Source organism: Colias eurytheme, chromosome 22 (genome assembly GCF_061535395.1).
Source record: "Colias eurytheme isolate Ceu_HAF_F1 chromosome 22, ilColEury1 Martin Lab GWU primary, whole genome shotgun sequence".
Classification (NCBI taxonomy): domain Eukaryota; kingdom Metazoa; phylum Arthropoda; class Insecta; order Lepidoptera; family Pieridae; genus Colias; species Colias eurytheme.
In genome coordinates, this window is record NC_143001.1 from 6,102,468 (window position 1) to 6,128,699 (window position 26,232).

The following is a 26,232-nucleotide window of genomic DNA, read 5'->3' on the forward strand; positions in this document are numbered from 1 at the left end:
GATGGTTATTACCTTTCACGCAAATAAATATTACTCTATAATACCATAGACTAATTACTCAATTCTATTAGTCCATGATAATACTGAAAAGTTTCATCAAAATCCGTGCAGTAGTTTTTCGTGAGACTAACGAACATACAACATCCATCCTCACAAACGTTCTCATAAATATTAGTATGATATTAGCATTTGTCCTAGTCGTTTGGGTTGCCCGGCAGAGATCGCTGTCAGCGATAAGGCCGCCCTCTGTACATTGTTAAATAAGTTATTATATGTTTTAAATTGTCGGTGTACAATAAAGAATTTTTCATTCATTCATATTAGTATATATAACTCATTATTATAGGTAAGGATACGCATATTTTTAGGTTAAATAAAACCACCAATAACATTAAAAATTTATTTATCTAAAATCACTGTCTTTAATATATTTTTCTACATATTCCTCGTTCGATTCAACCAAAATCCTGCCTATAATTTTCATAAGTTTTGTCTTAAACTCTTGTGTATTAGTGAATTCTTCATACGATATATTATTTACATCCCTATCTATATAATACTGGAAAGTATTCCATAGCATTTCTTTTACTTTTATTATGTGTTCTGCTTGACTGAAAAAAAAATTAAATCATATAAAAACATTTAATTATTCATTAAAAAAATAATAATAATAAGCAACAAGGAGGATCTTTTAAATCCTTGAAACTTAATTTAAATTAAAATAATAATCATATACAATTTTTGTTTTTATTAAAAAGCGGGTAGTTCATAAAAATAGTTACCTAGCTGGCACTTGTATAGTAAGCCTGTGCCTTGGTAGATACAAATCTGTAACATCTTCACTGTTCTCTTTCTGTAAAATATGAATTGATTTGAAATTTGAAATGATATTGTTCATTTTGCGTAAGTATTAGGATTTTAATAAATACCATCAAAAATCCATACAAATATATATTATACTGTACATTGTAATTTTAAATGGTGTGGTACAATAAATGATTAAATAAATAATAAATAAATAAATTTGTTTCGTTAATTAGTATCATGAAGTGAAATGGAAAAGTTTAGTCATTTATAAAAATAAGCATATAATAAAATTTTGGGATAATATTAAGAAGTAGTATTAGATAGTTAGAATTTTAGAGTTAAAGAGTGAATAAATAGTGGTTGGATTATACAGGGTGACTGGTAATTCGACGTGATCCTTCAAAGGGGTTATACTAGAGGTCATTTGCAACAAATTAAGTCCAGTTAACCAGGGGTCAAAAATGGATGGTTATTGAGCTATGACGGATTTTGATATGAAAATTTTACCTTTACAATATCTCCCATACTAAACAACAGAGCGCAGCAGGGCGATATTAGCGAAGTTTTATACACCACAAGGGCTCGTCTTTCAGTCGAATGGTAACCGCCAAAGTAAGTCAGTAAGTGAGTGTGGTGCTTGCGTTTTGTTATACCGTAGTTTACGCTTTCACCGCCTATATGAGCTAGATCACCATTGCTGAAAAAGAATTCAATAATCGAAAATATTTAAAATGGAAACAAATTAAATCAATTCAAAAACATTGATATACTAGAAACAATTAGAAGCACAAAATTTCATCAAAAAATGAGTCGATCGATATATTCATTGAAATTTACACCCTATTTTGTAGTAGTAATGTTCAAAATCGATTGCATCGCTGATTATAAAACTCTGCTCGTATTAAGCGTGGGAAGAGTTTAGATGCGGACAATTTTTGAGCGTTCTTGTGAGTAGATGTTTATTGTTACGTCAATGTTCAAATCACTTATTTTTTTATGCTTACTAACACAAAGTATAAAGGCATAAAAAGCAAGCTGTTTGTGCCTTTCCATCTGTGTGTTTTTCTGCTTATCTACCATTTTATATTATACTAGCTGTGATCCGCGGTTTTACCCGCAGTGCTCCGCTCATGTTAGTCTTAGCGAGATAATATATAGCCCATAGCCTTCCTCGATGAATGGGCTATCTATCTAACACAGAAATAATTTTTCAAATCGGACCAGTAGTTTCCGAGATTAGCGCGTTCAAACAAAAAAAAAACAAACAAACTTTTCAGCTTTATAATATTAGTATAGATACCTATAATAAAGCTGAATAGCCAGTGTGTCATCACAGAACACGACTTAAGCGGCTGAACCGATTTTAATGATTTTTTTGTGTGTGCGATTCGAGAGTTCAGATTTACAAAGTTGTTTTTATGCGAGCGAATCCACGTGCAAAAGCTAGTTTTTTATTACCTCGTAAACAAACCAGCGGCAGTTTTCAATTTCCCCTTCATCTTTATTTGCCGTTTCGTCAACAGCAATGTATTTGTGCCGGACAACAAAATGGCCGCCGTGTACTCGTCTATATTCGAGAATTGATTTAGTGTCTGCGGGTCTGGGTTCGCTTCTAGGATGCCGCATTTTAGTATTTGTTCTAGGTGAAGGTTTGATAATGCTGAAAGAAATAAAACATGAAAAATAAGTGGAAAAAATTGTAAAATAATGTTCTAAGCAACTTTACAACCGATTTAAAAAAAGGTTATAATTCGGCTGTATTATTTTGATTACTACTATGGGCATAATTATATTTATTTGTTTTAATTTTAACCATCTCAAAATCAATAAACCAATATACTACCATATATCCATACATATATAAAACAATGCAACGACAAACAAAATGTGCCAAAATATACTACAAAACGTATGTTTTTATCACCATCCTAATCTATACTAATATTATAAAGAGGAAAGGTTTGTTTGTATGTATGTATGGTTTTCACGCAAACTTTAAAACTACTGGACCGATTTTGATGAAATTTGGCACTGATAATCTTTAGACCCTGAGAAAGAACATAGGCTACCTTTTATTGCGAAATATGTACCACGGGCGAAGCCGGGGCGGACCGCTAGTAATATTATAAATGCGAACGTTTGTGCGAATGGCTGGATGTTTATTAATCTTTCACGCAAATACTACTGAACCGATTACAATGAATTTGGTAGGTAGCTGAAGACCCAGAATAGGATATAAGCTACTTTTTATCCCGGAAATCCCACAAGAACGGGAAATATGTGGGTTTTCCTTTGAAAACGCCGGCGAAGCCGCGGGCGGAAATTAGTTAATAACTAGCTTTCCTCCCGCAGCTTCGCCCGCGTTGTCAGAGAAAACCCCGCATAGTTCCCTTTCCCGTGGTATTTCCGGGATAAAACCTATCCTATCTCAAGTTGGATCGAACTCCACATGGTGTGCGAATTTTATTATAATCGGTTAAGTGGTTTAGGAGTCCATTGAGGACAAACATTGTGACACGAGATTTATATAGGTATATTAAGATATACTTACACTTAACATACCCCAGTCTATCTTTCCTCAGACCATACTTATCGCACCATACATCCACGTTCTTCCATCCAAATTCATCCAATTGTTGTTCGAAATCATCCTGAATCCAGTTTAACGCTGAATGGTCTGACGTCTTACTGTATTTGCGCTTTATGTTGCGTATCTCTGGAATAAATGGTTTTTTATAATGTTTAAATAATAACTTACGTGAATTATTAGTTTAAATTATAAAATTAAAATATTTGTATGCCAATTGTTGGCGAATTGTGCGGACGTGAAATTTATTATAACTTTGTAACAACAATTCATACAAATAAATCATTTCATTTCATTATTGAGAATTAATTATTATTAATACAAAATAAATAATACAATGATGAATTAGTAATGAGTTAAGGGAAATATGTAGTTAATTTTTACGATTTAACTCGTAAGTAAACTATGTTATGAATAATTTTATACAGATGAAAGATAATTTGTTTTTTTTTTTAATTTTAACCCAAAAGCAACTCGGCCGATTGTAAAATAATTTCCAGCATATTATTATCAGCTGCTACAATATTTCCACAAAAGCCGCGTTTTAACAGCTCTTCTCATCAATACACAATAAAAAAACGCCGCGTTCCAAACGCTAATCTCATCAACACATCCTAAATGACGCTGCATCTCAACCACGACAACTGCTCATAGAATCTACTAAAATAAACGCCGCGTTCCATCCGCTCACGATCTTTCCCATCAATCTTATGTACTAACAATCGAAGCTTGCAAAACCTCTCGAGCTAATACCACTTCTATAGACGTATAAAAAAGCCTCGTTCTACTCGCTTGTCAAACTATATATAAAAAAAAAACGCCGCGTTCCAACCGCTCACCTTCCTTCCTATCCCCAGCGTTGCTAAACACCTCAATATTATCCGCACAATGAGCCAACATATTCCCAGCCGATACTATATTGCCAACAATCGCGGCGTGCAAAACGCCGCGTTCCAACCGCTCACCTTCCTTCCGATCCCCAGCATTACTAAACACCTCAACATTATCAGCACAGTGGACTAACATATTTCCAGCCGATACTATATTCCCAACAATCGCGGCGTGCAAAACGCCTCATTCTAATGGCCCTATAACCAAAGACACATAAAAAACGCCGCGTTCCAACCGCTCACCTTCTTTCCGATCCCCAGCGTTGCTAAACACCTCAATATTATCAGCACAGTGGACTAACATATTCCCAGCCGATACAATATTGCCAATAATCGCGGCGTGCAAAACGCCGCGTGCCAAACGCGGCGGTACATTTAGTTGTGATACTAAAGTGCCGAGACGCGTGAGTTGTTCCGATTTTGATAGGGCTCCTGCGGAATATAATAAGATATTTGTATTAGGGCCGATTTTTCAATGCTTGGATAAAACTTATCCGTCCAATAAAGTATTACACGATAATATTAAAATGTCACGTAAACTGTCAAATACGGACAATTAGAATACGTTTTTAAAATGTTAGTTTTATACATTATTCGACGAATAAGTTTTATCCAAGCATTGAAAAATCGGCCCTTATACATATAAAAACGTAGATATTAATAGGATAGATAAAAGTAAGCTTGAGTTTTTCTGTAATTTTAAATACTTTGTGTTTTTTCGCTTCATAATAAAAATAAACAATTTTAATGCTTATAGCCTTATATAATTATGTATTTTATCACATACTATATCACAAAATTTTCATTTATTAACATATTACTAGAGGAAGTATTTATACTTTATTTTGATATGTTATTTGCTATTGCGCTGAATCAAATTTCATAAAAGTAGTAAAAAACAAGTGAAACCTGCCATTTGTATAATTTCAACATAACAAACAAAAGCAAACAAAACCACGCTATAAATTCAACAAAATAATAAATAATACAAATTAAAACTTAAATATAATAATTTATACAAACCTATATCAATAAGATCTCTAACAGCGAATCTTATAGCATCAGAGCTTGGCGGTTGAGGTAATTCCGATAGAAAGCTTTCCACTTTTTCATTTGGCGCATAGCTCTTGCAATCTAATACTGTTTGGTCTAGGGGTATTCTGAAAATTATAGATATATTAGCTTTTATAAATTTATAAAGAATATATAGAATATACAGAGTGTCCCACTGTTGGTATACTAAGCTCAAAGGAGGTTATAGACTATAGTTTTGCATACGCTGAGTACGTAAAAAATAATTAAAAAATTCCAGACGCATTTTTTTCAAATAGATGAATTCTTAAAACTCTATGTGTACACCCATAACAAGCGAGCCGCCCAACTTTGCCACCAGCACGTGAGCTATCGTTTAAGATTATGTTTTCATAGATAAAATGCTCATATTAGAGAAGCGGTATATGCCGGCTGCGCGAAGCTAGAGAAGAAAAGATGGATTTTCAGGAAAAATTTAGCAAAAAATTTTGGACGTAATTTTTTTCAAAAGTATTTTTTACGTGATCAGTGTATGCAAAACTACAAGTTCCTTCGCGCTTAGTATACCAATAGTGGGACACCCTGTATAGAATAAAATTGGTCAGGCATCCGCCCCGGAATGGCGCGAAAGGATGCGGGTTCGAGTCCCGCCTCGTGATCGAATTTTTTCTATTCTTTATAAATATATATTTATAAAGCATTTGAATGCCATAAAATCAAAAATATCAATTTCTATATAAGCTTTTATTTATTTTAGTTGTACATGAATATATTTATACTAATATTAAAAAGCTGAAGAGTTTGTTTGTTTGAACGCGCTAATCTCAGGAACTACTGGTCCGATTTGAAAAATTCTTTCGTATTTAAAAAAATACATTAGATTATATTTACTATATTAATTAATAGAATAATAATTTTGAAAACTAACCGTAATATTTCTGGCGTAGTGTGAGGCGAAAATTCAGCTTGTTTTTCCTTTGTGTACATTTTATAGCAGAATCCTGAAAATTAATTATAGATAATTATCAGAAACACAATAGTATTAAACAATGCAAAAATATTAAAAAATATATCTTTAAAAAAAATTAGCTTTAATATAAGTTGAGCAAAATATTTTTTTTTACAGACATGCGTCTCATATCTCATTTTTACATTGTATCCTAACTAATATTATAAATACTAATGTAACTCTGTCCGTCTGTCTGTTTTTTCTTCACGCCTCAACCACTGAACCGATTTGGATGATATTTGGAACAGCGATAGCTTGAGAGCTGAGATAGGAGATCGGATAGGTTTTATTCCGGAAATCCCATGAATATGGGTCCTTCTTTGCATACACCAAGCCGTGAGCGGAAAGTTTGTAATAAAAAAAATCTAAATTATTGGTTATATAGTGTCGTTTGAGGTATTAAAAATTATCGAATCATTATATAATTTACTAGCTTTCCGCACGCGGCTTCGGCCGCTTTGTCTAAAAACTACTATATACTGAATCCTTCTTGAATCACTCTATCTATTAAAAAAAACCTCATCAAAATCCGTTGCGTAGTTTTAAAGATTAAAGCATACATAAGGATATAGGGACAGAGAATGCGACTTTGTTTTATACTATGTAGTGATACATAACATTAAACAACACTAATATTCTCACCCGGTTGCACTCGGCCAGCTCTACCGGCCCTTTGTTTTGCCGCCGCGTATGAAACCCATACTGTTTCAAGACTTGCTGTGCCTGGAAATAAAATTACTTAATTAGATATAGGAATAATCATGACAATTTATTTCGGTATTTATTTTGATATGGCGTGTGAAAGTATATGGCCGTGAAATTCGTATCTATCTTCGCTTTGACCCTACTAAAGATAGAAAATGCTATCTATCTTTTGTTTTGGCGTCCCAATAAGCTTACTAGCGATAGGCTAACCTATCTCTGATCGCTATCTATCGTCTGGATGACTAACTTCTTACTAGAGGTATATTTTTCTCTTTGAATTTGTCTATTTGAGCGTTCCAATAACGTTTTGACAGCTGTCAACCAGTAAAGTCAACCAGTCCCTTCTCCTTCCTATACTTGATTACGCGGATGCATGTTTTCCTGATTTAGCAGTCGAGCATCTTGATAAACTTGAGCGTCTTCAAAATTTCTGTATTAGATTTATTTTCGGCCTTCGAAAATATGACCATGTTTCTTCTTTCAGGAAAAAGCTCAAGTGGCTCCCTATCCGACTTCGCCGGGATCTACACTATTTGCAACTACTGTTCCGTATCCTTTTTAATCCCTCTGCTCCTTCCTACCTCAAGTCCAATTTTTCCTTCTTGCACAATGAAAGCTATTCACTTCGCTCTGAGGACAGACTTATCTTGCGTGTTCCATGCCGACGCACAAATTTCTATGGCAAGTCATTCGCAGCAATTTCCGTGAAGTTATGGAATTCTCTGCCGTTAAACATTCGACAAGCCAGGACCGCTTCGGGGTTTAAAAATCTTGTGAGACAACACTTTCTCTCCGCTGTTGATCCGGATCAGTAACATTCTTTTATTATTTTACATGTATGTAGTAGTATGTGTGGTATTTATGTATAGATATGCATAGCATTTATATATATAGGTATTTTATCTAATATCGGTGTGTTTCCTTCAGAATATGATATATAATATTTATGTATATATATAATTTGTATGTATACCTACTTATCTTATTTATGTATGCGTCTATTTAGATTTATATTTATTATCTTTGTACATGTATGTAAGTATATGATATTATATATATTTAGATATATATGTATTAATTTATGTAGACACATGTTTGTATGATAAAAAACTCTTCTTTTTTTCTTGCTATTATTATTATTATTATTTTTTTTTTTTCCTGTTCTCGTCCCGCGTACCTTTTTGCTCGTTACCTTTTACCGTGGTTGCCTGGAAGAGATCACTACGTAGTGATAAGGCCGCCAAGTTAGTTGTACTCTGTTTTTTAGCTGTAAGTAATTTTAAGTTTTCCTGATTGTACAACTAATAAAGTGTTAAATAATAAATAATAAATAATAAAGACCGTTCCCAATATCGTATCTATCTTACGTGGATAGAACCTTACTAGCTATCGGAGATAGCTGTCTATCTATAACCGTAGTTTGAATATTGGGAAAGGAGACGGTTGTCAAAAATGTATCTTAAAACATTTTTTATAGAAAACTCTGTCTAATATACTTCTGAAAATAATAATTATTATCAGTGAGATTATGTGTTTAGTTATTTTGCACGTAAATGGAGATCTATTAACTACAATTTTTTTTTCTAATATGTATTATACAAATAGATATTTTTAATCACCATTACTTCACCTAACTCTGTTTTTCTTAGAAGATACAGATTTTGAGGATTTCGAAGTGAAAACTTCTTTAGCGGCGTTGGGTATAAAATCTTAAACTCGCGTCAGGACACGTGACCTGATCGAAAAAGCGTAAGACGGATACCATTCCAAAATATCAAACATGCTCAACGTTAATAATCAAGTTTTCACTTCTGCCGGCACTCCCCCAGTGCAACCCGTCTTTTTTTTGCTCTTTTTTTTATCTTACCAGTTCCCGGTTTAACTCGATTTTCCTTATGAGCTCCCGTATCTATGACATGCACTACATCTGGTATTGTAACTGATGTTTCCGCTATATTAGTGGATAGCACTATCTTGCGGATACCGGGGGGCGGTGTGTTGAACATACGTGTTTGATCTTGGGTTGATAGTCTGTAAAAATAGTCAAAATTAAAAAAAATAATAAGATTTTTTCGTTATTTTTTACACTATCCAACAAAAAGTAGGAATAAAAGGTTATTTATTATTATGAGCCATGGCTGTCCCACTGCTGGGCTAAGGTCTGTCTTCCCTCAAAGGTTATTCTGGATAAAATCAGTGCTAATTAAAAATAAATAGATTAAATCAATGCAGTAAGCGTGTAACTTCTGAAAGATAGCATCCACTTGGTTATTTTTACCCTTCCACATCTACATATTATAATATAGGTAATCAACAAGCTGTGCCCCACGGTTTTTCCCACATTGTACCGCTCCAATTGGTCTTAGCGTGATGATAAGCTATAGCCTTCCTCAATAAATGGGCTATCTACCACCGAAATAATTTTTCACACCGGACCCGTAGTTCCTGAGATTAGCGCGTTCAAACAAACAAATTCTTCAGCTTTATAATATTAGTATAGTATTCGTATGGCAAAGATTCAACGGAACTCAGGCAAAGCCACTACAAAAGTCTAGTAAATTAATAAATTAATTAATTAGCATACCTGGAATGTATAGGCAGAATTAGATGCAACCCATCTTTATATATTTCGTCCAACAGTTGTTTAGTTTGTTTGATTTCAGCCCAACCCGGGAGAAAAACTAGTATAGCACCTTCTGGCCTTGTTTTGTCTACTGCTGTTATTAAGTCTACTACCTGAAATTAAAATTATACTGTCATACCACAAAAAACTTTAGACAGGGTTTAACTTTAAACGCGGGTTCTCTTTAATCTGGTTTTGTCATATTTCACATAGAAATTAAATTGTTTTGTGGTAAGACCAATACTGTATTATAATATAATTTACATGAAAAATATTCGAATAATAATTTATTTTTCAATTCAATTTCAATTGCTGAAGAATATTTTGAGAAGTATGTGTTTCAAATTACACATTAATTTATCCTTATGATCAAGTCCGAAATAGGACCATATAGGTCTAATATTTTATGAGTGTATTTTCAACAGGCACAAACATATTTTTTTATATTATACATATAATATGTACACATATTATATTTATTATTTAAATAAACTAACCTCTTGACAGTTAATCTGCGGCTTGCCATCCTCCTTAGTACAATTTTCTTTGGTATTCCTAAACTTTATATTGAAATTCTTTTCTAAATCGTCTAAATATAAATCTTCCACGGGGTAAGTACGACCTGGTACCTCAACTAAGGGACAATTACCGAAATACCTAAAAAACGGTAAAAAAATAATAATTATAAGGTATAAAATAATAACATGATATTTCAATAAAATTGTAATAATGCATCTAAATTCTAAAGTATTGTAATAAATTGTAATAAATTGCCTATTTCAACATCAACAAATTATAAATAACATGCAATTTTGAGAAAATTAAATAGTAAATGCTATGTGCAGGTTTAATAAAAAATTCCCTATTTATCACTTCGCCCGTATCATATTATTTTGTAGTCAAATTAGACTATAACAAACGATTTTTAAAGTAAGTAATAAATTAAAAAAACACACGCATCATCGTCCCATTTTAAGTACATACAACATTTTATCAAAAAAATTGGTTGGTTGTCGGTTTACTGACGATAGTTGAACGTGACAACGTCCGATTGTGCTTCTTTGTCGCTCGTTCCGCGCTCTCGCTCGCACTTCAAGCCTTACATGGAACGCCTCAGAGCGAGGTAACGCCGCATGACTCATGTTTTTTCGTGCGTGCAGCCGGCTCTATCGAATTATAAGACGTTGTCACGTCAAAACTTATTATAATTACCTTGTAAAAACATCAATATCCAACGTAGCGCTCATAACAACAATCTTCAAATCCTTGTTGATGTTTAACGCTCGTTTCAACAACAACAGCGTGACGTCAGTGTTGACGTCACGCTCGTGTGCCTCGTCTATTATGACGTGGCTGCAACCTTCGAGACCTGAATGAATGATTGAATGAATTATAATTATCATCATTATAAATCACTAAATTTTATAAAACAAAGTCCTCCGTCGAGTCTGAATGAATTGGCGATAAACTCAAAAACTACTGCACCGATTTTCATTCAATTTTGCTGCATAGGATAGTGATTAAGATTTAAGTAAGTATATAATTTGTTATTTAAACGACGCGTGCGAATCCGCGGGCGTATATCTTGTTTTATACAAATATTGTAAAGCGCGTTTTAACAACAACAGCGTGACGTCAGTGTTGACGTTACACTGTTGTTATTGTATTTGTGTTGATATTTTTGATTGAACTTTGATAACAAACATACGTCCATACTTTCTAACAAACTTTTGCATTAATTAGTACAAAGTTTTTACAAACCTGGATTCATTTGCAATCTTCTCAACAACACGCCTGAAGTACAATACAAGATGGCGCCCGCGGGCGGTCGAGGCGGTTTCGATTGCAGTCTCACTTGATAACCTATTGTTTCACCTACCTGTAGACGTATATTGTAATTAATCGATATTAAAAGACGAGTCGATGATTATGGTTTATTAATTGTAAAAGACTATTTTTTAAAAAGAAAAATGTCTATTTTATTAGCTTTGAAAATATTGCATTTTGGCAATAAGGCCGCCTTTTTGCTTATATAATTGACGTACTATATCAATCACGCTCATAATAATAGTAAAACTCTGCCTATCAGTGTATATATTATAAGGCAGAGTTTGTTTTTAAATGAGCAAAAACAATCATTCGGTATTAACTATAATTAGGTAAAAATTATAATTTCATTTAAATTACATAAATAAATTACGTTGAAAACAGTGCAAAAATCCAGTAGATCAGTATGTTTCATTTTGGTTTAAAGTACATACAGTAATTATTACTTTGATACCAAATACAAAAAAATATAGATAAATAACCTAACCCCTCCCCCATTTCATCAGCGACCCTCTGCGCTAAACCAATAGCCGCAACCCTCCTTGGCTCCGACATTAGAGCGGTGGTTGCAACCCCGCAACCGCTCAAAATGGCCGCCGAAACACATATACATTAGGCTAGTAAACAAGACATGTATATATAAATATAAATAAACAACCTACCCCCTCCCCCATTTCATCAGCGACCCTCTGAGCTAGACCAATAGCCGCGACCCTCCTCGGCTCCGACACTAGAGCGGTGGTTGCAACCCCACAACCCCTCAAAATGGCCGCCGGTACTCGAGTCGATTTACCACAACCTGCCGCTCCCACTATAACTAGGACGCGGGAATTTTGTAGCGTGTTTGTTATTTGCTCGCTGAAAATTGAAAAGTAATAAGATTTATTTATGTTGTGTTTTGGTTATTTGGCTGCTGAAAGACGTTTATTTATAAACGCTTATAGATAGTTCTAGTTGCATGGATATATATTTTAATTTATTTATGTGGTAAGTTGTAGATGGCGCTAGTTGTATATTTCGAGCTGCAGTTAATTCAATGATCAATGAAGAATGACGCGAACTCGTAATAGTAAAACGAAATGAACCGGTAAAATGAAATGTTAAAAACTGTCTGTGATTAACTATAATTTAAAGTATACAAAGAATATGTTTCTATAACTAATACAATCCTTCGTCTCCACACCATTGTATTCACATAAAAAATAGTTCTCGATACTCCATTAACATAATTTAGTCATTGTCACATTTTGTCACAATGACTAAATTATGTTAACATGTCACATTTTGTCATTGTAAAAAGTAGGAAAATTTTTCAAAACGCATATATATCACACATATTTATCACACATATGTATCACACATATGTATCACACATATGTATCACACATATGTATCACACATATGTATCACACATATGTATCACACATATGTATCACACATATGTATCACACATAGGTATCACACATATGTAGCACACATATACGAGGGCGATTCAATAAATACTAAAGGTGCACTCACACACATCAGTCACCGTCACGGCACGTCACCGGACAGGATTTAAAAAAAATATGTATCAATAGTTCTAGTATGACTCTGTTCCCACACGACAGTCGCCGGCACGAAATCTATCAGTGACGTCCCCGGTCAGGCACGTCAAATAATCTTTCCATACATGTATCATACTTTTATCCCCACTCACCCGGTGCCGTCACGTCTCAGTTCAGTCAGCGTCGTGCTACCGTCAATTGCTACATGTTCTCTAGCGTGACACACGTCTAATCACTCACTAACCTGATGTATGTGTTCAATGATTCAGTCAAACCGGCGACGTGACTGACGGACAACATGACGGTGACTGGTGTTTGTGGATACGTACACAAACCGTCACCGATCAGTCATCGGTGACTTGACGGTGACTGATGTGTGTGAGTGCACCCTTAGCCTACAAAAAGTATACGAAAATTTTGGAAAAATGGCAATTTATTTTTCAACGTAGTCTCCTTTTAGGTTGATATACTTAGCCCAGCGATGTTCCAACTTTTTTAACCCATCCGAAAAATAGGTTTTCTCAAACTCTGCAAAATAGGCCTCCGTGGCGGCGATAACCTCCTCATTTGATCCGTACCTATTCCCGGCGAGTGATTTTTTCAGGTTAGGAAACAAAAAGAAGTCACAAGGGGCCAAATCTGGAGAATACGGTGGATGAGGCAGCAATTCGTACCGTAATTCGACCAATTTGGCCATGGCAACGGCAGACGTGTGAACCGGTGCGTTGTCGTGGTGAAACAGCACCTTTTTCTTAGCCAGATGGGGTCGTTTTTTCTTTAATTCGGCGTCGAATCGGCCCAGTAAATCGGCATAGTAAAGCCCTGTAATTGGTTTACCCTTCTCGAGGTAATCGATGTAGATCACTCCTTGTGAATCCCAGAAAACGGTGGCCATAACTTTTCCGGCCGATTTTACAGTTTTCGCCTTCTTTGGGGCGCGTTCCCCGGTCTGGATCCATTGTTTTGATTGCTCCTTGGTCTCTGGTGTGTACCAGTGAATCCAGGTTTCATCGACGGTCACAAAACGACGCAAAAACTCCTCTGGATTCCGCTTAAACAGCGCCAAACACGTCTCCGATGTGGACTCACGGTTGCGCTTGTTTTCCGGTGTGAGTAAATGCGGCACCCATCGCGCCGACAGCTTTCTCATGCTGAGTTCCTCGTGAAGAATATGATGCACTGTTCCTTCTGAAATGCCTACAGTCTCAGCTAGCTCCCGAACCTTCAATCGGCGATCTGCCAATACGAGATCATGGACTTTTTTTATGTTTTTCTCCGTAGCAGCTCTTTTCGGTGCACCTGGACGTGGTTCATCAAAAACCGACGTACGACCACGTGCAAACTCGTTGAACCAATTTTTGACGGTGGCCATCGATGGAGAAGAGTCACCGTACACAGAATCTAAGCGCTCTTTGATTTCGATGCGCGTTTTCCCGTCCAAAAATAGAAATCGAATCACCGAACGATATTGCTCTTTTTCCATTTTTGCAAAACCGATCGACACGTTCGCTTCCATAAGTTGTCAAATTAAAACAAATGAAGGGATTAGAATGAAAATTAAAAAAAATAATTAAAAAAGAATGAGCTACACTATGGTAAACCTCTTTTGAAAAAATAGCACCCTCTGGCGATGAGGCTAGGTACTTATTGAATGCACCAGGTATATCACACATATGTATCAACATATGTATCACACATATGTATCACACATATGTATCACACATGTATCACACACATGTATCACACACATGTATCACACATATGTGTCACACATATGTGTCACACATATGTATCACACATATGTATCACACATATGTATCCATATGTATCACACATATGTATCACACATATGTGTCACACATATGTGTCACACATATGTGTGACACATATGTGTCACACATATGTGTGACACATATGTATCCATATGTATCACACATATGTATCACACATATGTGTCACACATATGTGTCACACATATGTATCCATATGTATCACACATATGTATCACACATATGTGTCACACATATGTGTCACACATATGTATCACACATATGTATCACACATATGTATCACACATATGTATCCATATGTATCACACATATGTATCACACATATTTATCACACATAATATATCACAATACGTCACACATACAGTGGTGGACGTTTAATTAGAAACACCCAACACAATGAATTAATCATTATTTCATATGTAATAGAACACCCGTTTATATAGTTTGATAAGAAATTGCGTAATTTTAATCAAACGTTAGCTTAAAATAATAAAAAAAAAACTAAGTGAAATCTGATTTCCGAGTCTTGACAGTTTGGACTCTGGACAACAAATTAGAAAGCACGGTTGAGGTGTTCCAAAGTCAAAACCTATTGAAATGCTGCCAATATTATTTTATTGTATAAATATTTGCACCGTTTTTTATCAACAGTCTGTGAAAATTAATTAACTTTACAGTATATCCCAGCATGTGTGCTTTTGATTTCAAAAATCGTTCAGAAACTTTGATTAACAGTAATTTCTTTTGATACAGCGACGCTACAACTGGCCTAAAGAGTAAATCTGCGGTCAGACAGCGCATACATTGATAGTCCATATTTGCAACTACGTAATCCTACTACTATTATAAAGGCGAAAGTTTGTATGGATGTATGGATGTTTGTTACTCTTTCACGCAAATTCTACTGAACTGATTACAATTAAATTAAGCACACATATATATAGAGGGTAACTTGGATTAACACATAGAATAGGTTTTATCCCGGAAATCCAACGAGAACGGGAACTATGCGGGTTTTCCTTTGAAAACGCGGGCGAAGCCGCGGGCGGAAATCTAACCCTACAATAATTATAAAAAACCATACATAAAATTACACATCCATCAATCTTTGACCACAAGTCATAGTCCATGTTACAATCCTATTCCACAAACATTTGCGCTATTTCAACAGGCAATTATCATACCTATCAAATCGATTTTCAACGCTCATTTTCATTAAGAAAATTAACACGCGATATGGTTTTCCCAACACTTATCTACTATAAATAATTGATAGGGGCATAATAAATGCTGGTTTAACCACAGAGCGTGATGAACGAGCAGATAGTTCTACTTTCCTTGTATCATAAATCACTAATAAATAATACGATGATGGGTTTTTTTGTTTATCTCTCACGACTTGGACAAAAGAGCTTTTCGAAGTAGCGAATGAGGATGTAGGATTGTTTAGAATTAACTTGAATAATGTTAGTTTTAATGTCGCCAAGATAATAGCAAGTTTTTAGTCTTGTACTTATCTATTGTCTACTGTTAATGTATTTAAAGATCCTTTGAAGCTATAGACTTATAGAGTATAGGTACATTGTCAAAAGAACTTTTCCAAGTAGAGAATGAGGATATAAGATTGTTTTGATTTCAGTTATGCCAGTTTTAATATCGCGAAGATAATAGTACATTTCACTGAGAAGCTACATCATGTCTATTGTAGATGGTTGCATTTAAGCAGATAGATTAGTTGTAGCTTTCTTGAAAAAATAAAAATTCGTGAATTTGAAGGAGATATTTACATAGGTTACAGTTAACCAAAATAACATATACAGCCAAATATAGATTTCATACGATATTGTATACAATTAGAGAAATTATTATGTATAGTTTGCAGTTTATTATTCTTTGTAAAATCATCTTAATTATAGAGTGGCATAAAACTCAATAACAAACATACGTAGAGAAGAGAAACATTATCCAATCAAAAAGTAATACTTTTAAAAGTTGTTTCCAATCCTACATAGTTAATCCCACAAGCTTTTACTAGGTACCTACGCTATCAATGACACTACCAAAAATTGAGTTCATCTTTTGACATAATTTCAATGACGTCTTGCCCGCATAACATCATGACCTACTTTCTATTAACCATCCAACATCTGTGGCCAAATAAAAGTGATCGCTGTTCAAGTGAAATCTGAAACGTCAGCCGCGTTTCGCTTGTCAACGTCATTTATACGTCACTGTGACGTATGCTCATTTGAAGTGTATGGAAGATATATGTAAGGGGGTTTTTAAGGAGGATTAGTTAAAGATTTCAATTTCTAATTACATATTACAAAATTAATAGTTTTAGAAACTACGAGAAATTTTGCAAATGAACCTATACAAATAACATGGATTTCATAGAAACTATCATTCTTTATAGAAACAAATTGACACATGTATATTGGAGAAATCCGCAAGTAGGGTAGATGTTTTATTGATTAGAAAGGCAGTATTATCGATAAGAAACCCCGTATATCATACAACTGACCTACATTTGGAACATTATATTTCGTATTCAATGCATATTTAGACGCTTTCTACTAAAATTCGATATCACAACATCCCAACTCAACTTTCAACACACTTCTCCACGTCTTACTCTCTACAATATTACTATAATCACTTTCGCTTTCCGCTTTCTGTTTCTTGACGATACCTAAATGAAACGTCACAGTGACGTCACAATGACGATAAGTGACGTTTTGTAACGTAAGAAGCGTCATACTTTCGATTTCAATAGACTTTCGCTTTCGTTTGAACGCAGGTTAATAGGACTGTCCCACATTTAAACTAATATAATAAGATAATGGAGAAAACATAAGATGTTTTGATTTTAAATTAAAATTTAATAGTCTGAATTAAACAAATATTTTTACCACTAGAAGCACTAAAGAGTAAGTTAGACTTTACAGATAAATATAGGCTATATTATTTACTAGCTGCGCTCCGCGGATTCACCCGCGTGGCCCCGCTTCTGTTGGTCTTAGCGCGAGCGTGATGATAATAGCCTATAACCTTCCTCGATAAATGGGCTATCAAACACCGAAACAATTTTTAAATCGGACCAGTAGTTCTTGAGATTAGCGCGTTCAAACAAACAAACAAACTCATCAGCTTTATAATATTAGTATAGATTATTCTAGCGACTTTTTGATCAACTCAGGCGTGGCAGAGATAAGCGGCTAGGTTTTATAAACAAACAGCCTTCAAAATGGCCTAATAAACATTATTTTATGGTATATAAAAATTATATCTGATTTTGGAAACAATGCTTGTACGATGTACGTGTATTGATTGAACCAGTAGATTAAATAAAGTTCAAACCTTAACATTTAACGATAAATCATTTTAAAGGTGAATTTAGACACTATTTCAATTAAAAGCATTTTAAAATCATAACAGCTTCATATTTTAGTACAAAAAAAACCTCTAAATAAGTTACATAAAGTAAAAAATAAAAATATTTACATAAGTACAAATATAAATATTCCAAATATGCTAATGATTAATGTAAATCCAAGAATTATTTTTAAATGTAAAACAAACATTGATGTTTATCTAAAACAAAATCCTCTTGCGTATATTTACTTTGTAATCACGTCTATACAATTTGGAATTTATAAAGTACAGTCTATTCTGTATTGATTTAATAAAAAATAAAAATCCCCGTCTGAAGTATAATTAATATTCATATGACATCACTTTAGTTCTAAAAATTCTTTTTGCCAAAGAAATACAAAAGGTGAGAAAAAAACTTTAGTTTAAAGATTAATTGGAATATGTGCTTCAATTAAAATAATCATGAAATCGATTCAAAAGGCAACATGTTATTATTACACATAGAAACACAAACTATAAAAAACGTATCTATATATTTTTACTATTTGTGTCGAAACAACAACAGAATTAAGAAGAAATCTTATATATAAAAATGAATCGCAAAATGTGTTGGTAAGCGCATAACTCGAGAACGGCTGAACCGATTTCGATCATTCTTTTTTTATTATATTCCTTGAAGTACGAGGATGGTTTTTATGTAGAGAAAACGTAAATATTATGTACCACGGGCGAAGCCGGGGCGGACCGCTAGTTTCGTATAAAATCGATTACTATGTATATTATTTGTACTTGTACTATTATTTTTTTATTTTATCACACGTCTCGTCAAATAAATGTTTTTCTTTCTATAAAATGAAACCAAACTATCTTTTTTGTAAATATACCACAACCAATAGCTTCAAAAAAGATTGTCAATTATTGTTTTTCAACATTTAAGCAAATATCTCAAACCAAATTGATAGTCAATTGTTTTCGAAAATTACATCGAATATATCTCAAACTTAACAAAGTAGGTATTCCTTTATACGGCTTTCACTTATTAAGTATATTCTGTATATTATAGTAAGACTACGACGACCCGCCCCGGCTTCGCAGGGGTGCAATGGCGGCCGGCCGGTACCACCGCAAACGCTACGTCCCGCAATTTTTAAATCTGTAATATCTTCGAAAATATTCACTTAAATCATACGGTGTAAAGGGCCATAAAGATCTCCTTTTGTTTCGCCAACGCACGTATAACTTTAAAAGAGAATTGTAACTCGGTTATTCGGTCATTGAATTATATTATGTTCAGAAAGCGACTTTCGCAGAAACATCGGGGTCATGTGGGTAACCCAGTGATACGAGTTTGAGGTAAAAGTGTATAAGTATAATCCTTGGTAATATTGTAAATGTATTTGTTTGTTTGCTTATCACTTCATAAGGAAGTTTTTATGTTATAATTAAGTTTGGAGATAGTTAGGAGGCTAGAGAGAGAGACATCTATACTAATATTATAATGAGGAAAGGTTTGTATGTATGTATGTATGGTTTTCACGCATAAACTACTGGACCGATTTTGATGAAATTTGACACAGATAATCTTTAGACCCTGAGAAAGAACATAGGCTACCTTTAATTGCGAAATATGTACCACGGGCGAAGCCGGGGCGGACCGCTAGTAATGTATAAGAAAGATAGAAATAATGCTACTTTTTACTGTAGTGTAACATCTCATTCCCATGGAAATTTTACTCGAATATTCGGGCGAACCCGGAACAAAAGCTAATATAATATCGTAATTAGTATACACTATACAGGATAGATTTTTTTAATGCCACCTAAAGGAAAAGTACTTTTAATACTGCAGATACTTAGTTCGATAATTTTATCAAAAAAAAAAAAAACTTTATTTCATAATTTTTTTTACTGAATTCATAAACTGATAGATTTTAATAAAAAAATTATTGTATATCTTGTGCCGACGTGAATTCAGGAATGGTTCAGATTTACAATTCAGCAGCATTTTTATTTTACAAAAAAAAAAAAAATTCATTTATTCAAATTTTTACGTCCCGCTGTTTATCCATATCTACATTTAAATCTTTAAAACGCAAATATTCATTGAATTTGAATAGCTATAACACAAAAAAATACTCACGAATATTGATCTATAGGCAATGGAGTGAGGGATTCATCATAATGTTCAAACATTTTGTTCAAATTTCTCTCTCGTCTCGCTAGAGTGGTCGAAGATGGCGGCTCTAATGTTTTCCCGAATACAGGGTGCACGTGTTTTTTGAAATCTGTTAAAAAATATTATTATTAAGCTATTGCATAGCTTCTATCGCGGGCCTTGAGCGCGGGGACCGAATCCAGAAATTTAGTAACGAAAAACCTCTCGCTCCCCACTCCGACGGGCTCGGAGGTGTGGCTTGAAGGCATAGCATGCAAAAGCTTTATCGTGGCATTCCCCGAGTGACACACGTCTTTTTTAAATATTGAGTCTATTATAGAAGAGTTATTTTAATTAAAACTTAATTAAAAAAAGCGTGTGTGCCGAGCACAGGTGTCAGAAGTGAAACTTCTTAGGCAATATTCAAAGATACAGATATATAGATAAAATTAGACTTTAGAGTAAAATTTCATGGCGCGACCATGAAATTTTACTCTAAAGTCTAAACGCGCCTAAAGAAGTTTCACTTTAATTAAAATATTTTTTGACATTTTATTTTAACTGACATAAAAACTAAACAGAAAAATTAAGGTGATGCTATGCTTATATGATGACCTATGCTTATATTTTTATTTTTAGTACTTAATAAAATAATTAATAATAGGTTTTTGTTACATACCTGATAGAACATCCTGTTCACTGTCTATATTGAGATCTTCAGAGCCATCTACAACAAAAACAAATAAGTATATAAGATGAAATAAATAATAAAAAAATATAAGTCTATATATAATACTTGCTTTCCGTCCGCGGTTTCGCCCGCGTTTTGAAAGAAAAACCCGCATAGTTCCCGTTCCCATGGGATTTCCGGGATGAAATCTATCCCATGTGTTAATCCAAGTTACCCTCTATATGTGTGCTAAATTTTATTGTAATCGGTTCAGTAGTATTTGCGTGAAAGAGTAACAAACACACACACACACACACACACATGACAATCCATTTGTGAGGAAAAACTATCGCATTTATAATATTAGTAGGACAATGAATAATATTTTATATCATGCAAAAAAAAAACACTGGGAGATATTCTGTAACAAATCTATACTAATAATATAAAGCTGAAGAATTTGTTTGTTTGAATGCACTAATCTCAGGAACTACTGGTCCGATTTGAAAAATTCTTTCGGCGTTAGATAGCCCATTTATCAAGGAAGGCTATATATCATCACGCTAAGAACAATAGTAGCAGAGCAACGCGGGTAAAACCGCGGGGCACAGCTTGTAAATAAATAATTACCATTTTCATCTATTGTCGAGTCCTTTTTTATACTTATTGGGAAATTATAACTTCTCTGTTTTGCTTCATTGAAAGTTGTATCATATATTGATTCTGTAATAAGATAAATACATAGGTTATTTAGCATATGAATTCTGTAAAAATAAATGCTATATTTTAATATATTATATGGCATACCATACTTAAAAATAAACATATATTATATTTTAAGCAAATATTTGTGTATTTGAAATTACTAATAAATTTTATTCTAAATTATTAATGCATAACAATATATTTTATTTATGTCTATCTCTAATCATTATTTGAATTTTAATTAAGTTCTGTAATTGAAAGGTTTATTGCACTAATACTGAAAAATTCCGTATTTTATTCACAATGTTCGAACTCAAACATTTATTTATTTAATTAGACTTCTAGAAGCACATTTGAATCGGTATAACATATTATTAATAGTTGCTCTTTTAAAATCATATCAATATAACAATTCAATTTTACATAATAAGTAACTACATATATATCATCGCAGGCTTACACCACAAAGCAATTTCTACCAATCAACAATAAAACTTACTAATTTTCTCATATTCGTTCCAAACTTTATCAACAGCCTTCATCGACTTATCACTAATCGACACTTCAATAGGACTATTCAATGTGCTCTTTAGTTTATCGAGAACATCTCTATCATATATGGGTTCGCCTTTGTTGTTTATCCGTCTGTTTAAGTAGAGCCAGTGAAGCGATTGAATTGCCGCTTTTTCAGCAGCTTGACGTTTTGATAGTGCTGTACTGAAATTTTATATTTAAAAGTAAAGGTTATATTGTTAAAGGTCTACCAGAATCTGATGGCATATTTATATTTAAGAAATAAAAGATTTTTATGTGGCAACTTATTTGACAACTATCAAATTGGATGTCAAATTATTTGTCTTTTTTGCAGTTGATGAATAATTTTTAGGATTTTGTCTAAAAAATCTTCGAAAATGTCGAAAAAGCCGCTGCGATCACAAGCAAGAGGTGTTGTTTATAATGTATATAGAAAAACATTCGATGAAGAAGGGTCAAACACATCACAATTTTCAATTTTGAAGATTTTATTGGTAAATTGGACTTACCCGTTTTGATACTATAAATTAAAAAATATTATATGTAGGGAACTATAATATTGTTTGTTGATTAGAATATAATTTTATGAAAACTTATTACAGGAGTTTCCAATACGGCTATTCGTCAAGTCCAAGCTGTCCAAGTCAATTTAATAATGTGTGTCTGTTAATACTTACGAAAATAAATAGTATAATTTTATTTTATTTTTATTTATTTTATAAAAAAATATAAGCAGTTTTGATCTACATTATCATTATATCGATATTTTCACATGGCATACTGGTAATGAATATACAAATATAGGTATGTGTAAATAATAATATGTATTACCTGTATAAAAGTAATTTGTATAATTGTATATTATACATGTAAGTATGTACCTACATAATATTAAGTGGATATCTCATTATTAAGTACAGTATTGTCCACTTATGTAATGTGAGTAATGATATTGAGGACAAAATAAAAAATAAGCAGTATCAAGATCGTTCAGTCCATTTTCCCTAGGGTTGCACACTCAAAATTTTGATTTCCCTAATTGCCATCAGATTCTGGTTTACCTATACAGGCACATAATTTACACCTATTTCAATTTGTTTCAAGAAATTATTATCTAGCTTGTGTTACAGATATATTCTAATACAAAGTATTGTCTTTTTTAGTATTTTAGTGTTGAAATAGTAAAAATAGATTGATTAATATAATTTACTAGTGGTCCGCCCCGGCTTCGCCCGTGGTACATATTTATGTTTTCTTTCCATAGGAACCATCCTCGTACTTCAAGGAATATAATAAAAAAAGGATTATCGAAATCGGTCCACCCGTTCAGGCGTGATGCCGTGACAACGCGAAACGGGTTTCATTTATATATATATTGATTTATCTCACTGGATGTTCATGGTTAATGTCTATTATTTATAACGAAATAAAATCTTACATGTATCTGGGTTATTAAAAAAAATGGTAATTATAATTCATACTTCCACGAGTACATAACCATAAGTTATACAGAAGCATTATATTAAAGAATGCATAAAATATTATAAAAGTGAAAAAGTGAAGTGCCATGTCCCCTAGTGGGGTAAGGGGCAGATGCATTATACATCTGTTTCACTGATCGATTTTCTTTAGGGACAAGTAGGTGATCAGCCTTCTGTGTCCTACCAGACCGAGACCTTTTTTTTTCTTCGTCTCCACCGGGAATCGAACCCAGGACCCATCAGTACTACGCTCACGCGTCAACCACTGTACCAAGGAGGCGGTCAAAAAATATTATAGCCTCAATAAAAATTTAGTTTTACATAATTGCCTTGTCGACAATTTTTTCGCAATGAGTGTTATCAATAATCGTAACATTTACTTGACATGTAGAACATACCCTTCAAATTTAGCTTTTTCCGGCCAAACAAATGAATATGTACATGTCCAGTCATTCTGCTGAACCTTCTTTTTACTACCCTTAGGTGCAACAGAGGCCTGCTTGTAATGTATATCGAATATCTTATCTGGAGTTTTGTTTGCGAGTTCGTTTAGCGTAACCCTCGGTTGAGAGAATAATTCACGTATTTTGTTCAACTCTGAAACAGTTTTATAAATTGGCTTTACAATAATAATTTATAAAGCATTTGAATGCCATAAAACCAAAAAATATAAATTCAATAATAATTTACTTTTAATTATTAGAAATATAGTGCCAGGTGAAAATATGAATGCTAAAACACAAATGGTGTTGAATTAAAACAAAATAATTGCTCAAATGTGTTTTTTTTACCTTGTCTTTTAATTCAATCTCTCTAAATTCATTTAATTATCTGGATGAAATCATTATATAGCTGTAACACCACCATTGCTTTAATTATACATAACTAGTTTTCTGCCCGCGGCTTCGCCTGCTTTGTCTAAAACCTAATCAATTACATACTAAAACCTTCGTCGAGAATCACTCTATCTATTAAAAAACCGCATCAAAATCCGTTGCGTAGTTTTGAAGATTTAAGCATACAAAGGGACATAGGGACAGAGAAAGCGACTTTGTTTTATACAATGTAGTGATTTACAGTGTTATTACTTATTACTCTGCCTAATATTTAATATGCTTCTTATAGTATATTATATTGATAAAAAAAGGCAAGTTTATTTAGATTTTACATACCTTGTTCCTCTTGTGCATTTTGGTCATTTATTAAACTATCACTTATTTGCTTAGAGTAATATTTTGTATGTATAAGATAGGAATATGTTGTAAGCCTCTGTGGCTGTATCCTGTTGCTTTTACTTGCACAAACATTTTGGCAATGAGGTATGCCTGAAAAAGTGAAATAATTATTTTTATTTGAAACTAGCGGTCCGCCCCGGCTTCGCCCGTGGTACATATTTACGTTTTCTCTACATAAAAACCATCCTCGTGCTTCAAGGAATGTAATAAAAAAAGAATTATCGAAATCGGTTCAGCCGTTCTCGAGTTATGCGCTTACCAACACATTTTGCGATTCATTTTTATATATAAGATTTGACTATCCCTTTGGGTTTAATAAATAGAAGATATTATGTGTTAACTAAATAGATTTATTTTATTTTATTATAAATACAGTGTTAGTAAAACTAAAAACAATATGACAATAATAATGTTAGAGGTTATAAAGGTGAAATAACTTACTGCTGTAATTCTGATGGTTTATGTCGTAATTTACACTACTGGTATGTCTCAAAAGTTTGAGGTGTCTACAATTATTAGTTTTTGAAATGAAAATCCTCCTTAAAAACATTTTTATGTAATAATATCACTTTTAATGTAATTTTTCAAGAAGAGATAGGTATCGTTCGAAGCTTATAACTTGTACATTTTTCTTCACAGACAATTCAAATTATATTTACAATTATATTATTGATCATATTATAATTCTAAAATTATTGTTAAAAATAAAATAATTTAAATTTCGCGAAAAACTTCGACACTGACATTCGGCACATTGACTTTTTTTTGACTTTTGAGTGATGTCACTTGGGACGACGGAAAATACGTTCCACATAATGCCCACCTCAGATGCCCACAAAATTTTGATAAGGACTAATTGATTAATAAAATTGCATGTAAAAGGCGAAATGATCTTAATTGTGATAAATAATTGTAAATAATTTCTAGACTAACTATATATTCGTTATTGCATTTTTATAATGTTATTACTTATTAACAAGTATCATTTCTATATAAGTATGTAATTTAATTCAAACAGTCACAAATAGTATGATTAACAAGTTGGTAAGAGCTGTTATTTTTTTTAGTCCATATGAAAACGCGGGAGAGTACCATCCATAAATAATAAATTCTGTATTTAATTTTTTTATTCACTGTATAACAAGCTGTATACCTTAGCTGTATACTCATAAAAAAACCACTGACCTCTATAACCTTAGTCTATAACTATAAAAAAAAACTCACAATACGCTTGTCGCTATAATCAATAATTTTCGATTT

At 33.2% G+C, this 26,232-nt stretch overlaps 1 protein-coding gene across 1 annotated transcript; it reads right to left on the bottom strand.

Moving 5' to 3' along the window:
* Positions 1-386: 386 nt before the first annotated feature.
* On the bottom strand, positions 387-25,731 carry LOC149898726 (ATP-dependent RNA helicase DHX30-like). Its single transcript, XM_090115215.1, has 22 exons — positions 25,414-25,731; positions 24,910-25,062; positions 24,136-24,334; positions 22,222-22,439; positions 21,648-21,740; positions 21,027-21,074; positions 20,333-20,477; positions 12,139-12,338; positions 11,415-11,528; positions 10,866-11,022; positions 10,151-10,310; positions 9,615-9,766; positions 8,898-9,061; positions 6,968-7,048; positions 6,245-6,317; positions 5,308-5,444; positions 4,528-4,716; positions 3,359-3,523; positions 2,266-2,467; positions 1,315-1,504; positions 783-853; positions 387-611 (listed from the first exon to the last, which is right to left on the bottom strand). Exons 1-22 carry the CDS (start codon positions 25,520-25,522, stop codon positions 404-406), a joined length of 3,228 nt encoding a protein of 1,075 aa, XP_089971341.1. The 5' UTR covers positions 25,523-25,731; the 3' UTR covers positions 387-403.
* Positions 25,732-26,232: the final 501 nt, after the last annotated feature.